General features: G+C 41.9%; 1 protein-coding gene across 1 annotated transcript; it reads right to left on the reverse strand.

Annotated features, from left to right (window-relative positions):
• Positions 1-11,376: 11,376 nt before the first annotated feature.
• Positions 11,377-19,232, reverse strand: kbtbd12 (kelch repeat and BTB (POZ) domain containing 12). The gene is made up of 6 exons (XM_029682931.2): positions 19,072-19,232; positions 17,434-18,641; positions 16,599-16,869; positions 14,523-14,673; positions 13,878-14,075; positions 11,377-13,141 (listed from the first exon to the last, which is right to left on the reverse strand). Exons 2-6 carry the CDS (start codon positions 18,510-18,512, stop codon positions 12,972-12,974), a joined length of 1,869 nt encoding a protein of 622 aa, XP_029538791.1. The 5' UTR covers positions 18,513-18,641; positions 19,072-19,232; the 3' UTR covers positions 11,377-12,971.
• Between the last annotated feature and the right edge of the window lie 1,850 nt (positions 19,233-21,082).

Consider the following 21,082-nt stretch of genomic DNA (forward strand, 5'->3'; position numbering starts at 1 on the left):
AATAATATTAACTTCTGGCTTTTCCTCTTTCAAAATAAAAGTAGCTGATCATTGGCCACAAACTAACAAACGTAGCTATTTGTGCTATAGATGCAAAAAGACATTATACATGACTTGTACGTCATAAATACATTACAAATTAGACTTGCAAAAAAAAATATTGCAAAATAGACTTTTAGGTAAATGAGTCTCGAAGAATGAACATTTTGACAGCTAATAAAATTAGAAAGTACGTTTCATTGCTTCACATTAGGAATTTCATATACATTCTTGAACAGAGAGTACCTAAATGATTCATAATAAAAAGCATACAATGTATGATTATTAAATCAACACACTTTTGACTTATTCACCGATTATGTCACACTTGGCCTCGAAGAGCTATCTATTGAGGACTTTTATTTCAGTGTTTGAATTTCCTGTTTTGTGGTTTTGTAGAAGGATAACTGTTGCTAAGAGAACTGAACCAAAGATTTTTTTAACTGAACTGATTTTCAACTACAAACATCAGCTGGTCCAATCAGTTGCTAGGATACAATATGGATGGCCATGTCTTCGTTGTGTCTTCAACAAATATTTTTTGTATGCATAATCAATAACCCCTAAGATATCCAAATGCGGTCTTTTAGAAATCTTCACAAATAAAAACATGACGATTATAATCGTTCACTTATATTGAAATACCACAACACTTTATTTGAACCTTCTTCAATGGCTACATAACACTGATATAGATATGAAAGTGCTTGTTATTAACCCTTATGACAGATTGTTCAAGTGTACCTGAATCAGTAAACATTATCACAAAAGAAAAACTGTCAGGCTGTCTAATGAGTCATGACTTTATTATGAGGGCAGTCACTGATACACCCAAATAATTTAACCCAAATGTTTGAACCACGTTCTTTTGCAAGTGGGGTCTCTTCAAACAGTCAGACAGTAAGGGGTGAAAAAAGGGGACTGGTTTCAACTTCCAGCAGTAAATGTTCTCATAACACAAAAACTGTCCAGTTGTGCTGATGATTATACAATGATTGTATAAAACATTGGCTTGATGTTGCAAGAACGTTCCCAGGACATTGCTCTCACATTTTGTTGTGGCAGTATATTCTATAAACTTTACTGGCACATTGTGTTAGTTACCTTACCTGGAAACCTAATGAGAATGTTTTGGGAATTTTCTGTGGTGGTTGTTACAAATGTTGTGCAAAACTTGTAGTGGATGTTAGGAAAACAATCCAAGGATATTTCATTTTCTGAAAATATATATAAAAAAATGTTGCACTGAATACATTTAATAAAATCCCAGAAAACACATCCACTGGGTTGCCTACCAATTTGATCAGGGCATTTCCACGGTAACAGAGTGATGCTGAGACTAAGATTTTTTATTTTAAAATGGAAATGGTTAAAAGTAGTCCTTGTGCATGGAGTTGTATGATTTTTTAAAACTTTGCAATCATTGAATTTAGCTTGACATACATTTTAAAGTAACAAATCTGAGTCAGAATTGTCTTTTTCATTTTCTTCAATTGGATTTTTTTGTTAATTTATCCAAAGCAATCCTTTGAAATACTGTGTACCTTCAATTTCAATTTGATCGGCACAACATTAGAATGTAGTCTATGGAGAACTATTTCACAATGAAGATAAATGAAAGATAGCAAACAAAACATGTACATATTTAACTCAGTTTCAGAACCTATGCGTATTTCATTTTGTAGGGCAGGTAGCCTAGCAGTTATAGTGTTGGGCCAGTAACCAAAAGGAAGCTGGTTCAAATACCTGACCAACAAGGTGAACAATCTGTTGACGTGCCATTAAGGAACCCTCATTTTCTCCAGGGGTGCTGTATGACTATGTCTGACCCTGTAAAACAACACATTTCACTGCATGTGACAATACAAAATGTTTTTTATTTATTTTTTAAACATGGATATTTCACAATGTGTACAGTGCTTTCGGAAAGTTTTTTCTTCTTCTCATCAATCTACACACTATACCCCATAATGACAAAGCAAAAACAGTTTTTAGAAATGTTTGCAAATTTATTTAAAAAAATACAAAACTGAAGTATTCAGACCGTTTACTCAATACTTTGTTGAAGCACCTTTGGCAGCGATTACAGCCTTGAGTCTTCTTGGGTATGACGCTACGAGCTTGGCACAACTGTATTTGGGGAGTTTCTCCCATTCTTCTCTGCAGATCCTCTCAAGCTCTGTCAGGTTGGATGGGGAGCGTCACTGCACAGCTATTTTCAGGTCTCTCCAGAGGTGTTCAATCTGAGCTCTGGCTGGGTCACTCAAGGACATTCAGAGACTTGTTCCAAAGCCACTCCTGCATTGTCTTGGCTGTGTGCTTATGGTTGTTGTCCTGTTGGAAGGTGAACCTTCGACCTAGTCTGAGCTCCAGAGTGCTCTGGGGTAGGTTTTCATCAAGTATCTCTCTGTACTTTGCGCTGTTCATCTTTCCCTCGATTCTGACTAATCTCCCAGTCCCTTCCGCTGAACAACATCCCCACAGCATGATGCTGCCACCACCATTCTTCGCCTTAGGGATGGTGCCAGGTTTCCTCCAGACGTGACTCTTGGCATTCAGGCCAAAGAGTTCAATCTTGGTTTCATCAGACCAGAGAATCTTGTTTCTCATGGTCTGAATCATTTAGGTACCTTTTGGCAAACTCCATGCGGGCTGTCAATTACCTTTTACAGAAGAGTGGCTTCCGTCTGGCCATTCTACCATAAAGCCCTGATTGGTGGAGTGCTGCAGAGATTGTTGTCCTTCTGGATGGTTCTCCCATCTCCACAGAGGAACTCTGGAGCTCTGTCAGAGTGACCAGCGGGTTCTTGGTCACCTCCATGACCAAGGTCCTTCTCCCTCAATTGCTCAGTTTGGCCTTGTGGCCAGCTCTAGGAAGAGTCTTGGTGGTTCCAAACTTCTTCCATTTAAGAATGATTGAGGCCACTGTATTCTTGGGTACCTTCAATGCTGCAGAATTGTTTTGGTACCCTTCCACAGGTCTTTGCCTCGACACAATCCTGTCTTGGAGCTCTGCGGAAAATTCCTTTCAAAAACATGTCCAATCAATTGATTTGACCACAGGTGGACTCCAATCAAGTTGTAGAAACATCTCAAGGACGATCAATAGAAACAGGAAGCACCTGAGCTTATTTTCGAGTCTCATAGCAAATGTATTTATTTGACCTTTATTTAACTAGGCAAGTCAGTTAATGGTTTGAATACTTAAATAAATAAGGTATTCCTGTTTTACATTTTTTTTAAAATTTGAAAACAATTCTAAAAACTGTTTTTGTTTTGTCATTATGGGGTATTGTGTGTAGATTGATGATACTTTTTCTTTTTTTAAATCAATTTTAGAATAAGGCTGTAATGAAACAAAATGTGGAAAACGTCAAGGGGTCTGAATACTTTCCGAATACACTGTATGTTTAGGGACTTTTTCATTAACCATTTCGTGGAAAAATAGGGTTTGGAGAGCCTTTAATATACACACACACACACACACACACACACACACACACACACACAACAAAAACGGTGGTTTGATTAATTCCGAAAATTGCCACATTCAGTTCTTCAACCCATGATAATGTTGGAAGATAAGTGTACATAGAATTATAATAGGGAGAATAGTATACCCTGGCCTATTGCCCGCACTGACCATGAAACTGTGTGATGACACAGCCAAGTATTGCGCCATGCCTCAGGTTCAAACTGTTACGGCTTGGTCTGTGCTACATAATTATTTAATTATTCTACATATTCATTTAAAAAAAAATGTACAATCAACTATTGCTACTGGTCGTCAGCAACAATCACACGGACATGACAGCGTTTACAGAGGAAGCACATTAAGGTAAACAAAACAATGATAAATTCAATATTGATAATGGCTAATATTTAACATTACCAAAATAGTCATATATATATATATATATATATATATATATTTTTTTTTACAAATAAAAAAAAGAAACAGAGAAAGTCAGGGCATAATGTAAACATTTGAGAGTGAACAATGGTTAAATTTGGTGAGAGTGTCATTGCGCAATGCTTTGCATCATCATCACATGCTCCAGGCTGCAGTGGCCTATCCATTTGTCTTGAGTCTCATCACTGCAAGTTAAAAGGCCACACAATTCAAATTCATAAGGTCACAGCTTTTCATAAAGAGGTGGAAATGCCTGTCCTGTAGATAAAAAAGTTGTATTATTATTATTATTTTGATATTTTGGGGGGGTTAAACTCCAATGCTTTTTAAAAATACTTGTTTCATTGAACAATAACACAAAATGTAAAAACAGAAATATACAGACAAGAGTGCATAAACTTAATGTAGACAGGTGTCACGTTCTGGCCTTAGTTCTTTTGTTATGTCTTTGTTTTAGTATGGTCAGGGCGTGAGTTGGGTGGGTTGTCTATGTTCCTTTCTCTATGATTTGGCATTTCTGTGTTTGGCCTGGTATGGTTCTCAATCAGAGGCAGCTGTCAATCATTGTTCCTGATTGAGAACCATACTTAGGTAGCCTGGTTTCACTTTTGAGTTGTGTCAGTGTTTGTTTCCACACGGGACTGTTTCGTTTGTTTCGGTTATTCACGTTGTTATTTTGTAGTTTAGTGTTCATGTAAATAATGTATCGTTATGGACACTTACCACGCTGCACATTGGTCCGATCTCTCCTACTCCTCCTCAGAGGAGGAAGAAGAAACCTGTTACAACAGGGGTTTTTCAGTTTTTATGTAAATTTAAATTTGTATGGTACATACTCCTTTTTTTGTTTCTACATTTACCGATAATTGAAAAATAATAATAATAATAAATGTTTCAGTTCTATCTTAAATCATTTAAAGAGGGGTTTGTTCTCTGCCCAGTTATATGACCTTTTATTTAACTAGGCAAGTCAAATAAGATAAATCGTATTTAAAATGGGAAACTGTTGATTGTGAAATACCCAGCAGAGTTGCAGTTCTTGACACGAACCGGTGCGCCTGGCACCTACTACCATGCCCCGTTCGATGGCACTTCAATCTTGTGTCTTGCCTATTCACCCTCTGAATGGTACACATACACAATCCATGTCTCAATTGTTTCAAGGCTTAAAAATCCTTCTTTAACCTGTCTCCTCCCCTTCATCTACCTTTACTGAAGTGGATTTAACAAGTGACATCAATAACGGATCATAGCTTTCACCTGGATTCACCTGGTCAGTCTATGACATGGAAATAGCAGGTGTTCTTAATGTTTTGTGTACACAGTGTATATAAGAAATCTCTGTCAAGGTGTTACCATTCATTCTGCTAGATTCTACTGGAATGCATCACTTGTTGTCTAGCAAATATTGTATATCTAACAAGGTGACAGAAGTATCATATAAACTCATTTGCAGTCTACCCTGTGAAGACCTTTATTGTATACAGAATCAAAATTGCTATAGATGACAAATGTGTGTCTTGTGGTTGTGACGCAGGGACTCTTGACTGCAAAAAATTGAACTGCTCTCATGTCAGAAGGTTTTTAATTGAGCTAGAATACTTTATTTTAAGGGGAACTACTGTTCATGTTTATTTGGACCCCACTGATATAGACCCATGATTCAATTCTAATTGTTCATTTTATTTTTCTTGGAAGATTCTTTATTCATCAGCCTAGTGGTTAGAGCATTGGATTAATAACCGAAAAGTTGCAAGATCGAAACCCCGAGCTGAAAAGGTAAAAATCTGTCGTTCTGCCCCTGAACAAGGCAGTTAACCCTCTGTTCCTATGCCGTCATTGAAGATAAGAATTTGTTCTTAACTGACTTGCCTAGTTAAATAAAGGCTAAATAAAAAAATTATAAATAAAAGTATCAAGAATGGTCCACCACCCAAAGGACATCCAGCCAACTTGACACAACTGTGGGAAGCATTGGAGTCAACATGAGCTGGCATCCTTGTGGAACATGTCCGACACCAGTCACGACAAATTGAGGTTGTTCTGAGGGCAAAAGGGGGTGCAACTCAATATTAGGAAGGTGTTCCTAATGTTTTGTACACTCAGTGTATATATGTAATTAAAAGTCTCATTAAAGTTTGGCTACATTTTCTGACACCTCCTTCCCATCAGGATTGGTCTGGACATGATGACAGATTGTAACCAATACGCATAGGCTATCACCTAGCCTTTGATATGTACTGTAGGCTAATTATTTATGTACATTAACATACACGTATGTTTTTCTTAACAGAATAGCTGTTTGGTTTTTCAAATCAATTTAATTGGCTATTTTGGTTAATAGCCTTGGTGCCCTGATAGATTGGGCACCTCTTTTGAAGGCCAAATGGCCTTTCCCCTAAAATCAAGAAATTCCAGTTCTGGATAATGATATAGTTGTCTATCGTTATTCAATAATTGTTTAACCCAGATAATGTGTTGTCAAACCAGTTCTGGAAAAACAAAGACTTAACCAGGAGTTAAATCTCATTCCAATTTTCTCTACAACAAGAGATACATTTTAATTGGCCTTTTCTTTCTGATCTTTGCTAATTGTAATACCAAGATCTGTGATCACTGGGGTATTGCATTGAGTTCATAGATGAAGTGTCACGACTTCTGCTCGGCGGTCGACGTCACCGGTCTTCTAGTCATCATCGATCCATTTGTCATTTTCCATTGGTTTTGTCTTGTCTTCCCACACACCTGTTTTCAATCCCATCCATTACCTGTTGTGTATTTAACCCTCTGTTTCCCCTCGTGTCTTTGTCAGAGATTGTTTATTGTCAGTGTAGTGTTATTTGTATAGGTGCGCGACGGGTCTTCGTACCCATATTTTTTTCTTATTAGTGTTGTGGAGCATGTTACTTGGACATTTATTAAAATATTCAATTTTACATTCCGTTTGACTCTCCTGCGCATGACTTCCCTGACGCGTTCCTCCACCCCCATGAGCATAGTGTCCTCTCCTGCTGACTTCATATATTTTGGTCAGAGATTCTGTCAGAGACGTGTGTGTATAGGTGGCAGGGAAGTAAATACACAACAGGTAATGGATGGGATTGAAAACAGGTGTGTGGGAAGACAAGACAAAACCAATGGAAAAATAGATCGATGATGACTAGAAGACCGGTGACGTCGACCGCCGAGCACCGCCCAATCAAGGAGAGGCAATGACTTCTGACATGAAGACTTACACTAATACAGGAGTAATAAAGGCCTAGTTCATATTATTTTTTTAATGTAATTTTTTTTTTTTTTAAGTTGTATTTCGATTTATCAGGGTGTGCTGCAGCTCTGACAACACCTGTACTTCCTGTGGCTATAAGGCTAATACATTTTTAAAGTTAAAAGACACATCTTTACTATTAGGCCCATAGAGATCCTATTAAATTTAAAGGGCACTGCAACTCAATAATAGGAAGGTGTTCCTAATGTTTGGTATACTCGGTGTATATGTAATTCTAAACTTAGCAATAAAAGAAACGTCCTCTCACTGTCAACTGTGTTTATTTTCAGCAAACTTAACATGTGTAAATATTTGTATGAACATGATAAGACTCAACAACTGAGACATAAACAGAACAACTTCCACAGACATGTGACTAACAGAAATTGAATAATGTGTCCCTGAACAAAGGCAGGGTCAAAATCAAAAGTAACAGTCAGTATCTGGTGTGGCCACCAGCTGCATTAAGAAACGTTCCTGAATAAAGCCCTGATCATCCACATATCTGTCAATAACTGACAACTGTTTCAGCAGCATAGCAAACATATTTATGAAAAAATTCGATTTGATCGGCTCGTAGCGTTCTTATTTTAAGTCACGGGCTCATAGCCAGCCACCTTTTCCCCAATGTCAATCTCTCGTTGTCTTTAGGCCTAAAAGAGTCACACCGCAATATAAAATAAATACGCCTATAAAAGGTTGAACTTTGGGCTACAGATGGAGTTGGTATGTTATTCGTTTTTAATGATGAACGGTGAATTATGAAAGTCGATTTTATGTGTGTGTGGGGGGGGGTCACGTTCCCTGACATCACTGAAGAGTCGAAGAGTCGACCTTACAGTTGGGGAGAGATCTTTGCTGAACCTTTATGAGGAACGACTGAGAGGGAACATTTGGGAAGGCGGGAGGTAATCGCCACGAGCATCTCCTTTTAACCCACCTGCACGCGATGAAACGTTTGTCCACTGTGGCCAAGCTCTGCAACAACACTGTTATTCATATCAAACAACTAGCTGTCTTCGTGTGTTGTTTATTACCGAAAAGGAGCTTAGCTAGCTAACCAGAACACGTTTCCCATTAGCCATATTTTTTTGGGGAACTAGCATATAACTACATAGTTGGCTACTACATGACTACAGTGGTGAGTAGCTAACGTTGTTGGAAAAAGCAGAACAAGCTAGGGAACATTAGTTAGCAGCCAGGTCATAACGTCCATAAAGAGTAACGTGAGAAGGCTAACATATCTAATATATGTTAGCTAGCTAACATTACCAGCCAACTAGCTGGCTAGCTAATACATTTGCCAGCTGTTTTGTGTTAAAAAAAAATCATTTGTAATTGGTTTATAACGTTAAAATAATTATTTTATCTGTACTCAAAACAGAAATGAATCCCAACGTGTGGAATATCAAAGAGATTTTAAGCATCCCAACTGGATCCATGTAAGCATAACAAATTTTAGCCAAGAATATAATCCCCCTACAGCCAAGAAGATAATCCACCCAATAGCCAAGAAGATAATCCACCCCATAGCCAAGACGATAATCTACCCCACACAATGAAATACATAACTGTTAGCTAAAGTGCACTGCATCAGACAATTAATGCAGCTTTCAAAAATATATTATTGAAATTTAGCGAGTTAGCCTAAATGTTTGTGTAGCCCTTAAAATGAATTAAGTGTGTGTGTGTTTATAACTTGTAGTGTGCCCAAGATCACCAGCAGGAATGGGGCTACCAGTGACTACTCCAGTTTGACAGACTCACAGTTCCTGTTTGGATCCCAGTTTTGGCCTGAAAACTCTCAGGGCATGTCACAGGACATGGGCTTTTCAAACAGAATATCCGGTAGCTCACAGTCACAAGAGGTAGGTCTATTAGCCCATATTTTCTTTTACTTTGTAAACCATCTCATTGTCTCATCATGTCCACCTTTGTGCAACAGTCCTGAGCTCAGTGAATGCAATTACTTTGTTTTGCTCACAATATGTAGTATCCCATTAATTTATAATACAACATTTAGCAATTCACTTTATCAGATGAACCCCAGAACAAACTCAAAACTGTCAGAGCTTTTCTTTGTTTTATGATGAACCAATCATTGTGTTTCAGGCAAGTGAGCCAAAGATTTTAAGCAATTACCATTCCAAACCATTCCTGTTCGGAGATGGAAAGGACAAAGTGAAGGTGCCAAGCTTTACAAGTGGCAAAGCAATTGGCATACTGGACAGGTTTGAAGAGGACAAGAAAAAAGCTAAAGAAAAGTGTGAGAGGTAGCTATTGTCTCATGAGTGTTACCTGTTTCTGCAGGGATTTTATTATGAAAGATACAAACAACATGGTATTTTGTGGTTTAATTAGTGTCCTGTCTGTTTTATCAGCGACATTCTCACCTCTGGATTTCTACAATTTCGTGAAAAACTTGAAAATGTAAGTGAACAATCCAGAATAATACATTTTTGCAAAATTGTACTGCTGGTCTGGTGCTCATTTTTATAATAATGATAAACCCTTATGCTATGTGTGTTTCAGATTAAGCTCTCTGTAAATCACATTGATGAGAGCACTACAACAGGCAACAAAGATTTTGCAGATTTTGCAAAGACATGTGGGTTGCTTTGAACAATTTCTCTCAACTTTTATTAGAATCTATTGTGCATTGCTCATTATTAACATGTTTATAAAGGAAATAATCTCTGAGACCAGTAGATGGTGCTTTAGTTCAGTAGTGAAATTATGATCACATGCATATATTTTATTATAGAAATATTTGATCTAATACCTCGATTTTGAAATTATGATGAATGAGCCGGTCTCTTTGGCTATAATGGGCAGTGTGTAGATTGTGGCTATCTTTTTACATTGGTCTTGATTGCTATGGAATGGATTGTGTATTCATTGGGGTTACCTTTTAACATATTTTACAGTGCAGCAAAACATAGCCAGTCTGCAGGATGGCTTTGCACAGCAGTTTGAGGCCTTGCTGAATAAAGTGAGCTCACAGAATCAGATGCTAAAAGAGATGGAGAACAGAGTAGCCAAGGTGAGGACAGGTGGCATTTATAACTGTATTGTCAAGCCTTTGTCCTGATGTTGAATTTATACTTAATGAGGGTGTGTGTGGTGAGAGTGTGATACCAACATATGTCTCGTGACAAACAAAACATTAGTTGGCTGACACACAAAATATTTGATTCTGGGTGCTGAGAATACTATTTGACATACTTAGTGTTGATAATTTAATGTGATATATCTATATTTGATTTTCATGTCTTTGCTATTAGTCATATATTGTTGTCTTCTATTCTGTCCTAGACGGGTGTGGCGACTACAGAACTCAGCTCCCACATGCAGGGCCTGCAGCAGAATCTGGAGGTCCTGAGACATGAGCAGAGCCGAGATCAAAGCATGTTAGGAGAAGCCCTGTCCCTTCTAAGCACCTTGATTTCCCAGCACGGGTCCAAACCCCTCCCCACACCTGTCAGGGTGACAGAAAGCACGGTCCAGACATCCCCAGGACTGGTAGAGAGGTTCTGCCTGGTGAGTGAGGAGAAGAGGTACTTTGAAGGTGTACGTCTCTGCAGTGCGACAGCGGTCACAGCGCCTTCTAAAGCAGTGGCATCATGTGGTGTAGGGGAGACGGGAGGAGAGGCGGCAGGGTGGCTGCACCCTGCAGATAGGGGAACCAGAGGAGGACCCTCAGAGACATGTGACCAGGGCCAGGCCGCAGCCCCCAGAGCTCTGTACCTTCCTGCGATGGTGGAGGAGGATCAGCTGGAGCGGTGTAGCCAGATGATGCTGGATGAGCCGGCTAAGACTTCCTGGCAGGGGGTGTACCCATACACCACACGCTCTACCGCTGTGACTCATGGACCAGGAAGAGGTGCCGAAGCCCTACACTATCCTATGCAGGGCCTACAAGACCCCAGCACATCGGGGGGCGCTCCAGCTCTACAGTACCCCATGCAGGGTTTTCAGGACCCCAGCAGGGCCTACGCGCTTCTGCAAGATGTGACCATTAGGAGCACCCGCACCATCATGAACCCCCACTGCGACCCGGAGCAGAGCAGCCAGCCTGACCACAGTGAGCCTGCAGCGGTCCCCTCAGAGAGCCCCAGAGGCAGGAGCACCATGGCTGGACGTAGGTTCACCCAGAGAGGCCAGGGACAGAGGAAACAGCCATTCAGAAGCAGGAGGAGGGCACTAATGCCACGACAGACCAGGAGTAACGGTCGATTAGTGGGCAGGGGTGGGGATGAGAACCGACAGCCCCTCAAAAACCAAAGGAAGCAGGGAGCTGGATCGACTAGCAAGGAGCAGCATGATCCCAACAGGATGGAGATGGACACACTCATACCAGAAGCTCAGAAACGACAGCAGGACAAAGAGAAGAAGTCTAACAAAGCCACCGGAGGCTATCGCAACCCTTTCAGCTTGTGGTCCCAGGAAAGTAACAGCTCTGTGTGCGGTTCCACAGGGAACAACGCCAGGCCCGCCTGGGAAAAGACCCCATCGCCACCTGAGCCCCAGGCTGTCTCAGAGAGAAACAGAGGCTTATGGCAGCTGTTTGACATGAACTGTGATTCTGACTGATGTCTGAAGGGGAATCAGGATGTCAGTGTAGGGAGGTATTGAGGAGGGAGTTGGTTTGACAAGCTGTTGTTGTGTTTGGTTGATCTCAATGTAATTGGTTTTGACAACAAAATTCACCATCAAAAATGTACTTTTTCATCGATTCCCTATGTTTGTGTTTTAGTGTTTTCAAAACCCTTTACACTGTTAATGTTACATCAGACTTTCCCATTAAGATTAAACTACAAATGAATGAGCTACTGTTTCTGAGTACATTTTGGGGCAAATTGTGGGATAACAGAAATCATGCCCACAAAAGAATACGGGATGAAAAGAGGAAAGTAATTGTCAGATCATATTTATAAGTAAAAGTCTGATGGTGTTAAAGTCAACCACGAGGGTGCCAGGCATTATTACACTTTCTGCTATATTACCAATACAACTTTCTACATGACGGTATAACTGGGGGTTTTGGAGGTTTTTATAGCGTTTAATTAAGGGCCATCTCTTCTGTTGGCATACAGGAGAAGGGCAACACATAACTAAGCCAACACGTGCCAGTGCCACGTGTAGAATCCTCTCTCTCATCACCTCTTTCTGCAATTCTAGTACACTAGCTCCACAAACACATGTTTACGCCTGAGCAAAGACTCAATTTAATGTAAGTCTTATTTGCATGACAAAAATATAATCTTGAACAAATGTAAAGAGCAAAATGGAAAATTGATATAAAATAACTTGATTGTGAAGGACCTGTCTGGTTTTCTTTCCAGTATTCCAAAGATGAGGCAGAGGCATTTTACAGCAACATAAAAAATTAAATCGCAAAACAATTGTATTTACAAGCTATATTTCAGTGTCACAAAACCCACTAAGGTATGATATTCAGATACAATGTTTACTTCTAAATGTGCAACTCGGTAGGTCATATACAGTTCAAGACAAGGGTAGAGTGTTATTTTGTGCAGTGCCCCACTCAGGTCAGGGCTTTTAAACACCAACTGCGCAATGTCTGTCAACAAGCACCACCAGGATTAGCCAGCACTACTGCATTTTGACTCCTGGCCCACAGCAGCAGAAAGAAAGGTCTTGTTGCTCAATATGATCATCTTTCAGAATACATAATTGTAGCCCACGGTACTCTTAGCTAAGAAGATTAGACCTTAGGGCAGGTGAACGTCACTGAGTTACTAGGTCTGCCGGGGGAGACATGAGCTCCCGTGGATTGAGGCTTGCCACCAAGCAGACGTCGTAGGCATCATGCATCAGAACGCGGTGGGCCACAACGGTCCAGCGGTTCTCCCACGGGTCTAGTTCCAGGATGTCCTTGATTATGTCTTCATGACGATCTGAGGGAGACTGGGATTAGGATAGGCCAGGAATATTGGAATGTTGTCACTATTGGAATCACTTTACTGACAATATAATTTTTTTTCAGAATAACTTGTGACAAGTTTGCTAACACATGGCGTAGAATGGTGGCATTTTAAAGAGTGGTGTGGCAATCAAATGAAACAGCATTCATCTACACAGTCAATTTGTTAACTCCTTAAAGAGACAGGTCATCTTTTACTCAAACCTGTGCCACGTGATGTCACAGTTTTGTGAACAGTGGAAAGGAAAGTAGGTTTAGTCAGAGAGGAAGAGGCAAGCGAGAGGCATAACTGGGCCCAAAATCTGTCTTCTCCAGCAGGTGCTGTTTTTTAATCCTTGTTTTTTTCGCTCACCAAGCGAGTTTTTATTTGGAGGTCAGTGAGAGTGTCCAATTTCGATTGCAAAAAAACGTATGGCTTATTTGCTACATGTGGCTTATTTGATCGAATAGAAGTTTCATAATGCTTAGGGTGTTACGAGTGTACTGACATAAGTAAGACGTGACATCCCAGCAGCTTTGATTTAAAAAAAGTTTTATCTCGGGAGATGTGCCTGTTGTTCACAAGCGTCTGCCCTCTCATTGGCTAGAATGGTCCCACCTGATCTTGCCTCCTCCCAACTGCCTTCCATTTTTGAAAACATTTATTTTCATCATTTGAGCGGCCACTTGAGTATCTGGTCAATATAATGGATCATCTGTGGTTTAGTTACCCGCCCCCTTGTAGTATCCACAGACATAAAGCTTGCCCCCCACCACCGCGGCGTTGGAGGCATTGCTGCGTAGGGATAGCTGTGGTGAAGGCATAGTAGGCCCATCCCTCCAGAAGTTTCCATCAGGGTTGTAGATTTCCACAGCATCAAGGCAACGACGGGACTGCCCATGATCGACCCCCTCACAGCCGATACCTCCTGTTAGAACACAACTGGGTTGGTACTGGAACATTCATTACTTTGTGTAGTAAAGTGCTACTTTAAAAAACTGGGTTTTGTCCAAACATACTGTTTATGTTGAAGGTTGGGGGTTTCGCTAGGACAGTGTTACTTAATCCTGGTCCCGGGGACCCAAAAGCGTGCACATTTTGGTTTTGTCCCTAGCACTACACAGCTGCTCAACTCATTATCAAGCTTTAATTTAAAATCGTGTGTACAGTAGTGCTAAAGCAAAAACTAAATTGTGCAACCCTTTGGATCCTCAGGACCAGGATTAGAAACACTGCTCTAGGAAAAAACATACTAAAGATCAAATTATGAGGAATAATCACCGGTTGCTGATACAAAGTGACCATCATCGTCATGACCATCAGGAAACCAATGAGAACAAATGGCCAATTGTGATATTTATTTACTTAATCTCACCCATCACGTAGATCTCTCCATTGAGTGCCACAGCACCACAGCGGTACTTGGAGTACTTCATGGGACCAAGCTCTGTCCACTTGTTTGTCTCAGGGTCGTACTCCAGCAGACGGTTGCTCAAGCGGTCTGGCTCGTCGTCCATCCGCCAGGACTGCCAGGGGAAGTGACAGGACAGGTGCAGAGTTTAGAGAAGGAAGAGGTATAGAGAGCGGGCTAAGAGTTGCACACTGACACAGATAGTGTGTCTCTCTGCTGTCAAAGCTTTGCAGCCTAAAGCACAGTGTGTACATGAGTGAGAGTGAGGGACTCCAAAAATACATAGGTGTTGTGAGATTGAATTAAACAAATGTGAAATCCCCCCTTGGCCTTCCTGCCCGCACATTGTGTGTGCAAACGCACGCACGCACACACACACACACACACACACACACACACACACACACACACACACACACACACACACACACACACACACACACACACACACACACACACACCTAATATAGTCTAACATTCACAGGCTATTCATCTACGGTACCAGTCAAAAGCTTGGATGCACCTACTCATTCCAGGGTTTTTCTTTATTTCTACTATTTTCTACATTGTAGAATAATAATGAAGACAACAAAACTATTAAATAACACATATGGAATTATGTAGCAAGGAAAAAATGTGTATATAAAATATATTTTATATTCTAAGTAGCCCCCCCTTTGCCTTGATGACAGCTTTGCACACTTTTGGCATTATCTCAACCAGCTTCATGAGGTAGCCACCTGGAATGTATTTCAATTAACAGGTGTGCCTTGTTAAAAGCACATTTGTGGAATTTCTTTCCTTCTTAATGCGGTTGAGGCAATCAGTTGTGTTGTCACAAGGTAGGGGTGGTATACAGAATATAGCCCTATTTAGTAAAAGACAAAGTTTATATTATGGCAAGAAAGGCTCAAATAAGCAAAGAGAAACGACAGTCCATCATTACTTTAAGACATGCAGGTCAGTCTATACGGTATATTTCAAGAACTTTGAAAGTTTCTTCAAGTGCAGTCAAAAAAATAATCAAGCGCTATGATGAAACTGTCTCTCATGAGGACCGCCACAGGGAAGGAAGACCTAGAGTTAACTCTGCTGCAGAGGATAAGTTCATTAGAGTTTCCCAGCCTCAGAAATCGGAAAGCAACTGCACCTCAGATTGCACCTCACAGAGTTCAAGTAACAGACACATCTCAACATCAACTGTTCAGAAGAGACTACGTGAATCAGGCCTTCATGGTCGAATTGCTGCAAAGAAACCACTACTAAGAAGGACACCAATAAGAAGAAGAGACTTGCTTGGGCCAAGAAACACGAGCAATGGACTTTAGACTGGTGGAAATCTGTCCTTTGGTCTGATGAGTCCAAATTTGAAATTTCTGGTTCCAACCGTTGTGTCTTTGTGAGACGCAGAGTAGGTGAACGGACGATCTCTGCATGTGTGGTTCCCAACATGGAGGAGGACGTTTGATGGTGTGGGGGAGCTTTGCTGGTGACACTGTAGGTGATTTATTTAGAATTCAAGGCACACTTATCCAGCATGGCTACCACAGTATTCTGCAGCGATACGCCATCCCATCTGGTTTGCGCTTAGTGGGAATATAATTTGTTTTTCTACAGGACAATGACCCAAAACACACCTCCAGGCTGTGTAAGGGCTATTTGACCAAGAAGGAGAGTGATGGAGTGCTGCATCAAATTGACCTGGCCTCCATAATCAACCGACCTCAACTCAATTGAGATGGTTTGGGATGACTTGGACCACAGAGTGAAGGAAAAGCAGACAACAAGTGCTCAGCATATGTGGGAACTCCTACAATACTTTTGGAAAAGCATTTCAGATGACTACCTCATGAAGCTGGCATCAAGGCAAAGGATGGCTACTTTGAAGTATCTAAAATCTCAAATATATTTTGTTTTGTTTAACACATTTTTGGTTACTACATGATTGCATATTGCATAATGAAAAACTCTTGAATGAGAAGGTGTTTCCAAACTTTTGACTGGTACTGTATATTAAAACCCTTCTCTTTAGTCCATTACCTGTGGAGTTCGACCCCCGAGCACGTAGAGGCGGTTCTTCAGTCGGACCACGCTGTGATAGGCCAGCGGAATGGGTAGCGGGGCGGCGCTATGCCAGGGCCCACCCTGCAGGGACCAGCGCTCCACAGAGTTGGTGATGAGGTACTGGTTCTTCTGCTTCATCTGGCCTCCCAGCAGGTAAATAGTATCACCCAGCGCCCCCAGAGCGTACGAGTCTCGGTACTCTGCTGAGCTCAGGTGCTCCCAGGTTCCCTGGGCCTCCACCCTGTGCCTGAGGAGGACAAGAAAACCAAAGTCAGCGGCAGGGGTTAGGAGATACATCCTATTTTAGTGAGACTCCACCATGCTAAAATAAAGACAGGAGTGCTATTAAAGCCCATTAGGCAGGCCTCTGGTCTGGAGTTACTGACAATCATTCTCATACTGTCACTCCACCTGGCCATGCACTCCACCTGGCCACGCACTCCACCTGGCCACGCACTCCACCTGGCCACGCACTCCACCTGGCCACGCACTCCACCTGGCTACGCACTCCACCTGGCCACGCACTCCACCTGGCCACGCACTCCACCTGGCCACGCACTCCACCTGACCACGCACTCCACCTGGCTACGCACTCCACCTGGCCACGCATTCCACCTGGCCACACACTCCACCTGGCCACGCACTCCACCTGACCACGCACTCCACCTGGCCACACACTCCACCGGGCCACGCACTTCCCCTGGCCACAGCACATAAACAGTATGCCATTGACTGTCACTCTCATCAGTGACCATTGTTGATGATCTCATTCACACACAGAGCTCATGATACCATTCTTCCAGATTCCTACCTGAATATCTCCACATTCCTGTTCGTCTGCCTGGCCATTTTCCTCACCCCTGCCTCCCCGGCCACCACAATCTCGTTGCCTTCGGTGACGACCCCTGCACACACGAATCCCAGAACGTCTCCGTAGCGTGGGGACGTGATGTAGTGGGTGCGGCCCGTGGAGGGAGCGTAGCAGAAGCTACGTTCCGAATAATTTCCATAGCGTGATCGGATCCCTCCACCCTCGTTGCCGATGCAGAGCAGCAGATCCGTGGTCTCCATCCCATAGCGGAGCTTCAGTTTACGGGGTGAGGAGGCCGGATGCATTCCTGTGGCCTCCAGTGCCCCCTCCATCATCTCCAGACACTCTGCATCCGCCAACAGAGACATATTCCTCTTCATAGCCTCCCTCAAGTAGTCAGGGGCCACCAAGGCGAGACGCACCTTCCTCAGGAGCTCAACCAGGTGTCTACTCCGCCTGTCCTCCACCCCATCCCCCGGAGTGTCCTGCCTGACCCAGCGCAGCACCACGTCCAGGATGGTCTCCTCCCGCGACACGTTGAGGTCGTCGGAGCTCAGCAGCGCCCCCAGTTGGTGGGCCTCTAGTTCCAGAATCTCCTCGCTCATACACACCTGAACGAAGTGCGTCCGCAAGTATCTCTGGGCATGGTCGGCCAGCTCCTCGGCTCCCAGGTCGCGGGAAAAGTAGTACACCCCGAGGCAGTTGGAGGCGTCCATGTTCTCCCTCATGTGGCTCTGGCAGTGGTTGAACACCTCGTCCATCTGCAGGAGGAAGGCAGCGACCGAGACCCCCTGTACATTGGTGTTGTTGAGCGGGAGCTCAGAACAATACATGTAGTTTAACAATAGACCCAGGCTATCGGCTGGGGTGTCACGCAAAAACACTTCCCTAGTACTACACTCCCGCAGGCCGCAGGTGAACATAACCCGGAAGTAAGGGCTGAAAGCTGAGAGGACCACGCGGTGGCAGGGGAAGCTGATGCCCTCAGCCACTAACACCACATCTGTCAGCTTCTCTGTCTCCCTCATCTTCCTCAGCTGGTCCAGAAGACCCAGACTGTGTTTAGCTCTCAGATCCATTTGGATTGAATGTCTATTCAGGAGTATTAACAACACAGAAAAAAATGAATAAAAATCGAAATAGAATAGAAATACATAAAGTATAAATAAATATCACTAAGTGGCAGTGTAAACAAGGAGGTTCTTTATCTGAAAAGGAGAGAAAGAAAGAAACACAAGTTCAATGTTGACCTGATTGAGCCCAGTAGATTGTTTACGTTCATGCCGAGTAGAGTTTTGTTGTAATCTAAGTCACTCTGTAAAGATTTGAGAGTTAAAAGGCCAGTCACTATCTTCAACTTTGCAGTTCTGACATTGTTAACATACATCTGTAAGTATGAAGAGCCATTCTTACTGGAATTCCCATTACCCACATTGACACTTAGACGACAATATAACAGTACAGCAACAAAAGCATGGCCATGCCCCGCCTGCCGCAGTGAAACCAGGGATCCATGTTAAACAGGGATATGACATCAATATCATCTCCCACCATGCATTGTGTTACTAAACTCTTTGCCCCCATTACTGTTGTGCGCTTTGATCACACAGTAGCCAAGCCGATGTCATCCTGTCCTACCATTCAGTGGGAATCCTCCAATTCCAGTAGACCGTCATGTTCCTCAGCCAGCCAGGCTGCAGGAGTTGTGGTTAATGTGGCTGAATGCATCTGGAATTAGGGTCAGAGAAAGACAGGCGGCCTAGCTATCCCCTCTGAAACACAGTACTGTTTACCCTCCCCTTCCCTCGCTGCCTGCCTGAATGCCCTGGCCCTCTGAGTTGAGCACAAACCTTAAAATAGACTGTGATGTGGCCAATGGAACGGCATGCATCTAAGGGCGAGGGGAACATTTTGGATTGACCAGGAATAATGTCAGGAGACTCACACATGATAATGTTGTGTAATGTTGAGCAATGCTGATGTCGAATTTCACAAGTATAATTGCTATTATTTTCTATTGCTATATTTTGGGGGTGTCTCGATCACGTGTAGGCTTATGTATCTGTGGAATGGCACATGGAACCAGCTTGTGGCTTGGATTCGAATTTCATGACATCACTCTCTACAGACATTTTAAATGATAATAATCCCAATATTCATAATAATCTCAATAATAAACTATGATGCAGCTGATACTTTGTTCATACCAATCAAAAAGATTGATGTTAAAATATTAACCCGAGGTGGTGTTAACCATAGAATTAGTAATGGAATAGGATCTCTATAGTGTAAACATCCCGAACAGAGCAATTAATGACCCTTATGACCACAACAGCTATTGCAAAACTAAAACAGTTTTAGTGAGGGCATTTCTCTGTGATATCCTGTTGAGCCTTTAAATCAGAAAATGCTATATGTACTGTATGTACAGTGCCTTCAGAAAGTATTCACTCTCCTTGAGTTTTTACAAATTTTGCTGTATCACAACTTGAATTTAAAATTGATCAAAAAAATGTTTTGTTTGTCACTGGCCTACTACACACAATACCCCATAACGTCAAAGCGGAATTAAGTTTTTAGTCATTTTTACAAATTAATAAAAAATGAAAAGCTGAAATGTCTTGAGTGAATAAGTATTCAACCCCTTTGTTATGGCAAGCTTAAATAAGTTCAGGAGTAAAAATGTGCTTAACAAGTCACATAATAAGTTGCATGGACTCCGTGCGCAATAATAGTTTTTGACATGATTTTTTTCATGACTACCTCATCTTTGTACACCACACATACAATTATCTGTAAGGTCCCTTAGTCAAGCAGTGAATTTCAAACAGATTCAACCACAAAGATCAGGGTGTTTTTCCAATGCCTCGTAAATATTGGTAGATGGTTAAACATTTAAAAAAAGCAGGCATTGAATATCCCTTTGAGCAAGTTATTTATTACACTTTGGATGGTGTATCAAAACGCCCAGTCACTACAAAGATCAGTAGTGGTGCGTGGGTAAAATCACTGAGGAAGCCAAGCCAGTAAAGAATATATTTTACAACCTGTTGTGATAATTGTGTTGTTTTGTCACGGTCGTCCTCCTCTTCATCTGAAGAGGAGAGGCGAGAAGGATCAGAGGACCAAAATGCGGCGTGGTTTGTGTTCATCATGAATTTTAATAAAGAAAACACTGAACACTGAAACACTATACAAAAACAATAAACGAAATAACGACCGTGAAGCTAATGAGAACGGTGCTGACACAAGCAATCAACATAGACAATCACCCACAAACAAACAGTGCAACCCAGGCTAACTAAGTATGATTCTCAATCAGAGACAACTAATGACACCTGCCTCTGATTGAGAACCATACTAGGCCGAAACATACAAATCCCCAAATCATAGAAAAACAAACATAGACTGCCCACCTCAACTCACGCCCTGACCATACAAAAAAAAATACAAAACAAAGGAAATAAAGATCAGAACGTGACATGTTTGCTCTGTAACCCATTTGTTTATATGGAATCCTGCTATACAACAAGGCCGTGACAACAAAAAGACAACAGTCACACAGTGACGGAAAAAAATCCATTACACACGGTGCATTCGGAAAGTATTCAGACCCCTTCACTTTTTCCACATTTTGTTACGTTACAGC

Source organism: Oncorhynchus nerka, linkage group LG15, assembly GCF_034236695.1.
Source record: "Oncorhynchus nerka isolate Pitt River linkage group LG15, Oner_Uvic_2.0, whole genome shotgun sequence".
Lineage (NCBI taxonomy): Eukaryota > Metazoa > Chordata > Actinopteri > Salmoniformes > Salmonidae > Oncorhynchus > Oncorhynchus nerka.